Below are 6,699 nucleotides of genomic sequence, written 5' to 3' on the forward strand. Positions count from 1 at the left end.
CGGCTGTTGCCGTCCGCGGAGACGTAGGCTGACCCGCTGCTGGTGGTCCGATACGGCGACGCTTCGTCACGAACGACAGGGGTGTCCGCTGTCGAACGACAGGGGTGTCCGCTGTCCGAAACAGGCTCGCAGAAATCGGGAGCCGTGCGGGGATCGGCGGCTCTGACTGACTGCGAGGTCACGCCTGGGGATCGTTCGGGGTTGGCCAAGATAGCTATAAAGGCACATTGGTATCTGGACTCCGCCGGGAGAGATTGGATGGAGACTGAGCTGAGATGGCTGTAGTAAATTGTATCTATCGCGGTAGACCACACCTCCATCCCAGATTCCTCCCGAATTTCGTCACCTCTCTCGGCGAGCCGTGCCAGCTCTCCTTCCGACCTTCCCGGGCCGGCGGGGAGCGGCCGCTCGGGGCGCCGTCGGCTGACGGGCCGGATCCGCTGCAACACTGCCACTGGGCGGCGGCCGTCCCCTGGAAAACCCCGGCCCAGCAGCGGCGCCACTCGGACCGGGCCGCCTGATGGATGGCCGGTCGCCCGAGAGGCGGGACGGGCCGGCCGCGCGGCTCGGGCGGCGCCCCGACCGAGCACTCAACCGGGCTCGGCGCTGAACGGCCCGACTACACCACCGCGCAACCAGCACGTCGTCTGACCGTCTGATCAGCAAACTGTCTGACCGGCAAACCGTCTGATCGTCTGATCGCTCCTCAACCAGGCACTCGGAGGCTGTGAACTGAAGCGTCCTCATACTCGTATGTAGACTGTGGCAGTTGGTGTGTTTTGGGTAGACTCCAGGCGCCTTGGTCTCTCAATATAGAGGCTGATACCGTCCAGCAGCACTGTCTCAGCGACTGCCAATGTCCGGCAGCACTGTCTCAGCGACTGCCACCCTCCAGCAGTGCTGTCTCAGTGACTGCCACTCTCCAGTAGTGCTGTCTCAGCGACTGCCACTCTCCAGCAGTGCTGTCTCAGTGACTGCCACTCTCCAGCCATCTCAGCGACGGCCACTCTCCAGCAGCACTGTCTCAGTGACTGCCACTCTCCAGCAGCACCATCTCAGCGACTGCCACTCTCCAGCAGCGCTGTCTCAGTGACTGCCACTCTCCAGCAGTGCTGTCTCAGTGACTGCCACTCTCCAGCCATCTCAGCGACGGCCACTCTCCAGCAGCACTGTCTCAGTGACTGCCACTCTCCAGCAGCGCTGTCTCAGTGACTGCCACTCTCCAGCAGCACCATCTCAGCGACTGCCACTCTCCAGCAGCGCTGTCTCAGTGACTGCCACTCTCCAGCAGCGCTGTCTCAGTGACTGCCACTCTCCAGCAGCGCTGTCTCAGTGACTGCCACTCTCCAGCAGCACCATCTCAGCGACTGCCACTCTCCAGCAGCACTGTCTCAGTGACTGCCATTCTCCAGTAGTGCTGTCTCAGTGACTGCCATTCTCCAGTAGTGCTGTCTCAGTGACTGCCACTCTCCAGCAGCACTGTCTCAGTGACTGCCACTCTCCAGCAGCACCATCTCAGCGACTGCCACTCTCCAGCAGCGCTGTCTCAGTGACTGCCACTCTCCAGCAGCGCTGTCTCAGTGACTGCCACTCTCCAGTAGTGCTGTCTCGGTCACTGTCGCTGTCCGTCCGTCCGTCCGGCGGCTCCGGACAGCCGCTCCGCCCCGTGCCTGTTGCCGGGCGTCGGCCGGGGCCGGTATGATTGACGCCGATATTGACTGGGCAAAGACTCCATGTTGGCCGTGCACTCTGGGTATTAGCGGGCGTCCCTAGTCACCCTGACGATGGCTCGGACTGCCGGGAGGTAGCAGCAGGGTGCTTACAGTCGCGGCTGTATTTATTGCTGCTGCACGATGGATGCATATGCCGTTATTGATGTTGCTGTATGCCGCCATGCTGGCTTGCTTAGAGCTCTGTACGGACGCCCGCGGTGTTGGCTCTGTGTCACCTCTGCATGAAGAATGCCAGCTATAGAGCCTGCCTTGCCCCGGTGTTATGGGCGGGAGGAGACGATGATTGGGTTTTTAGGACACCTCACTCTGACGCCTGTAACCAAGCAGCGGTCCAGCTTTCACGGCTCAGGTCCAGCGGTAGTGGTGCTGATATATTTTATGGAGTCTGCAGTAAAGTGGGCAAATGATTACGGCCGCCGATTCGGGTCGTATACTGCATACATCACATGCAGCTGCATCCGAAAGTGGCTTTTTATGACAGAAATTAGCGGAAAAGTGGCCCCTGGCGTGCCGGTGGGCGGTTTTTCAGGGCGGTGTTTGAAGGTGTGCTGTCCATTTTCCGGTTGTTTTACGTCGCTAAAATCATTCGGCAGATCGCGGTATCGTGAGGGGTGTATTGTGAATTCAAACACGCCTTTCAATGCGTCAATGCGGTCGGTGGTTGCATAGGTCAGTAAATTCGCCATGAACGAGGCCATTTACCGGGATATTTCGTGAGTTGATGGGATGAACAGGGGATTATCCGTCGTAGCCAGGGGGTACCACTTGGTGTTCAGTGTTACGGGGCCTTTTGCGAGTCTGTTGACCAAGGACAGATGCTTATCCACTGAGGGCACCATGGAGCGCCCATGTTGAGAGACGTCGAATGCGTCATATACCGGTTTTATTATTCGATACGTTTTATAAGTCATCGGTAGATAAATAATAATTGTTTTTGCATGAGGTAGGCTGGTCATGCTGCAAACTTCGTTGGGAAAACGCAGCACGACTTTATTTGGTGGTACTATGAACTCTAATAACCGTTATAACTGATCAGAGTCGTTACGCTCGTGGTCTGGCATGTCTTGCTGCCTTTAAATCTGAGTCCAGGGTTAGGTAACAACCTTAGTACCGTAACAGGCCCCTATCTCAGACCCCCAGTGATGCCGCCTGCTGCTTCCCTTTCCGGAACGTGCAGCAGACAGGAGCCAGTTCCGTTCTCGGCAGCCGGTGTGACCGCACCTTCCAAACATCACTGGCTAGATGCGTAACGATGTTTTGCCGGCGCGCAAAACCAACAGCGCACGCCGCACGTCTATTTTCCTTTGCGACCTCCCGGCTGCGTGTGTCTCTCCTCACTCTCTGTTCTCTCTCCCTCCCATCCCTCTTCCGTCGTCATCGGATACTGTGGCTGGGGAGCGACGACAAAAAAGGTCCCGCCGGCATTAGCACGAGGCGTTTTTTGCTCGTCAGTTGTAATCGATTTTTTGTTCCCCCTCCACCCGCGCCGGCCGGCGCGGGATCGTTAATCATGACTGGACGAAGCCGACGGCCTCCGCCGCTTTTTGTCCCAGTTTTTGTTTCGGTTTTTGCAGCGCTTTTTGCACGTCCTGTCTCTGCTCGCGCACGGGGATTTTTTTACCTGTGCGGTTTTTGTTTGGGTTTTTGCTGTGGGCGTGCAGTTTTTGCTGCGGTTTTTGCGCGTACGTTTTTGTGTGGTGCAGTCCGTCTCAGGGGCAGTCGGCGCCGCTGACCTTGGTGGGCGCAGATGGCTGGCGCGGGGGACGCGACTTGCTGGAACGGACGGCGGGGAGGGTGAGCCGCGGCCCCTGAGCCGCTCGGGAACCCGACCCGCCGAGCTGCTGGGACTGACAGTTTTTTTTTTCTCCTTTGTCGGCGTCCCGCATGCTCCCTCTGGCTGAAAGGCGGTGAAGGTCAGGCGTACTCGGCCTGAATGCCTGCGAAATGAGACTCGTCGAAACGGTTCAGCAATCGGTAGTGTTCGACGACTATGAAGACATAGTTGCGTTCAAATTAAGTTTGAGACGGCTCACGTTTTCTGTATTCCTACCTGAAGTACTTGGAGTAAGGAACAATTTTTTAAGGTTAGTAAGCCTAAGCACACCTCATACAACAAGTACGACATTCAGGAGAATAGACGGGCAATAGGCAGGTTTTACTTATATAGTCGATAGGGCCATCTCGTGCAATTAAACCTCCAAAGGCTGTTTCCCCCAGCAGTGCTCACTCCCCGGTCAATGACGCGGCTTTATCGTCGTTTTTGCTCAATCTCCATCCCAGCTAAGTGCTGTCTGATAAAAAAACTCCCCCACCCATCGTCGAACGCTTCCTGGCTGCTTCATGCCGCCAGCATCCCGGGTAGTGCCCGAGTTTTTGTGAGCTGCGCGCATGTCTCGGGGCTTTTCACCTCGCCGTCTGGTGTTTTTACGTTATTTTTTCCTGGTTGTCGATGCAAGTTTTTGTCGACGGTTGAATGTCGGGCGTTGTTTTTTGCAGGCTGGGTTCATGAACGGTCGTCCCTGGCTTCGGGGCAGGTCTCTGACCTCTAGCGGTCTCCAGGCACAATTTCTGGTCGTCTGGGGCAGTAAGCCCGTGATCCGACGGCTCTAGGTCTAATGTATTGTGTTTCTGATGGTTTTGTGATAAATTGAACGTGATGTTGATGTATCTGTAATCTTGTATCAATACTGACCGGATTTTTTTTATGTGGCTGTGGAGCTACCTCACGCTGCTGCTATGGCCGTAAAGCGAAGCTGTCACGCTAAAATATGTTGTTTAATGTTTCTCTTCAAACCTGTTTTGCATTGTGGAAGTGAATGTCTGACTTTCCAGCATGTGATGGGACCATCTCGATGCGTTATTCTTTTACGTTGCCGTGCTGAACACATACTCAAACTTTTGCGTCTGTTCGTGATTCGTGATATCACCGGTAACGATCCTGAAGTTACAAACACTTGACCATCGATTTCGTGATCGGAACACGGAACACCAACTTCATACCAGTGTTCAATTGCACTCGCGTTGCCAGTTGTTTCTTAATTCCGGCAAACCGTGCGCTTCGTTGTTGCTTTCCATGTCTGTTGTATGTTTGCCCTAGTCGCGTAGCTCCTCTGGTTACGACCGTTCAATGTAATTAGCCCTCTGCCCAGTGTCTCGTTTGTTGTTATCCCGGTTGCTACCCGGATTAATTTGTACGAGTGTTCAGCATGTAGCTAGTGTGCATGGGTTTGCGGTAGTTGTTACCGGTAAGGTGTCCACCATTGCCGCACACCCGTCCCGGCGCTGTTGTTCACATATCGGTGACAGCTGGTAGTTCGATAGGGTGACCCGAGTGTCGACCTCAGCACAAAATGAGGCGGATAGTGTGAGCCCCCTCCCCCCCCCCCCCCCCGGACGTCTGGAGGTGGGATCTGAACCGGTAGGGGTCAGGGTCACCAGTCTGATCACTGACCGATCTGAGACGTCTGGGGATCGGCGGTATCGGTCGCGGGGTGTAACAACCCGATCCGCAGCGAGGTTATCGAAGGCCGGTGTCTATGTATAACCCCGGTGCTGACGGCTGGTTGTTGATGTCTGCCGGGTCGGGTGTGTGTTCCGTATTTAGGGGAAGGTTGGGTGTCCCAGAATGCTGACCGGACCCTATCCGTCTCCGTTGCAGGAAAGTGATCGACAAGATCGACCAGAGCGAGTTCGAGGGGTTCGAGTACGTGAACCCGCTGCTCATGTCGATGGAGGACTGCGTCTAGCGCCGTGCGCCGCGCGCGGACGGAGACGGGGTCGGCACCGGCGGGCGACACGACGACGGGGCCGGCGGGCCGGCGGCCTGCCACAAATCGGACGAGCGAGAATTGGACGGCGGCGGGCGGTGATCGGACGCCCCGGGCCGCCGCCGTCGGCCAGAGACGGCGCCCGGGCCGTTTTAGCCTTTTACACTGCGACGCGATTCCTTTAGACCCGTTGATTTTTACATGAAGTGCGCGCCCGGGCCGGGTGAGAAATCTGTTACGGATGGTGTTGGCGTGTTGGTATTGGCGTGTCGGTGCGAGCCGTGGCTCCGGCGCCGATCGTGTTATGCCAATGGACGTGCAGCGTCGGCGGGTGCTCAGTAATGGTGCGAGAAATGGAGGTACCTCTCCCTGTTTCGTCACGATCAAATTGTCCGACTACGGCAGCTAATAGCGCACGCCGCTCCTGATCATTCCAATGTGTATAGTTAAGTTTGATTAAGTGAGGCTTTTCCGATTAGCTGCATTCCACTAACTGCGTAGGTGTTTGAGAAATTGTCTCACTAAATTCCTCTATATTTATAATAGCGGCTCTTAGGCTAAAGCTTTTTTATCTAGGCTGGTTATAGTTGTCATGTGTGAATGCGCGAAATGGCACTATTGTGCTGGGCTTTTTTGCCCACGTGTTTCTACTTAGTCCATACGCGCGCGGTCCGTCGCGGTGCGTGCCTGCGGCGGCGGCTGCGGGCGGGGGCAGCTGTGGCGCGCCCCGGCTGCGGTGCCGCTGTCTCAAATCGCTCCGGTCGGCAGACACTGGCGGCCGGCGCCGCGCGCTTCTCGGCGTCTGGGCAAGGTGATCAATAAATCTTTTATGAATTTCCGCTGTCTCTCGGAGCCCGGGGTCGCGGCGGCAGATGGGTCTGACAGGTAATTCGGACTGACTGGGTTCGCGTACCTGCTCCTGACACGCCGCGCTGTGGAAGCTCGGACTGCTGCCCGTCCGACTGCTGAGTGTATTCAGTTGAACAGAGGCGCTGGGTGGCCGATAAAGTTCACAGGGTGCCAGTGACATGTTTTCGACGGACATTTTGTCTATTATGAACAGGTACTTGCATCATTCTCATCTGTAAGCGACTGCCACCTCACTGGATTTCTCTGTAAACAGCTTGGACAAGGCTTCATAATATGCACTTTATTTTATGTTGTGTTGTGTCCCGGATCTTTGGATGTTGATGTGCTAA

The 6,699-nt window shown here is 56.1% G+C and overlaps 1 protein-coding gene across 6 annotated transcripts in view; it reads left to right on the forward strand.

The window, feature by feature from the left end:
* Nucleotides 1-6,336, forward strand: part of LOC122392175 (atypical protein kinase C-like) — a 137,959-nt gene extending 131,623 nt beyond the window's left edge. For all 6 annotated transcript variants that reach the window (XM_043386770.1, XM_043386767.1, XM_043386769.1 and 3 more), the window contains one exon: nt 5,392-6,336. In XM_043386770.1, the coding sequence (XP_043242705.1) occupies nt 5,392-5,479 (88 nt within the window). In that variant the 3' untranslated portion in view covers nt 5,480-6,336. The remainder of the gene's footprint in view (nt 1-5,391) is intronic.
* The last annotated feature ends 363 nt before the right edge of the window (nt 6,337-6,699 follow it).

Source organism: Amphibalanus amphitrite, unplaced genomic scaffold (assembly GCF_019059575.1).
Source record: "Amphibalanus amphitrite isolate SeventyFive unplaced genomic scaffold, NRLGWU_Aamphi_draft 000473F_arrow, whole genome shotgun sequence".
NCBI lineage: Eukaryota > Metazoa > Arthropoda > Thecostraca > Balanomorpha > Balanidae > Amphibalanus > Amphibalanus amphitrite.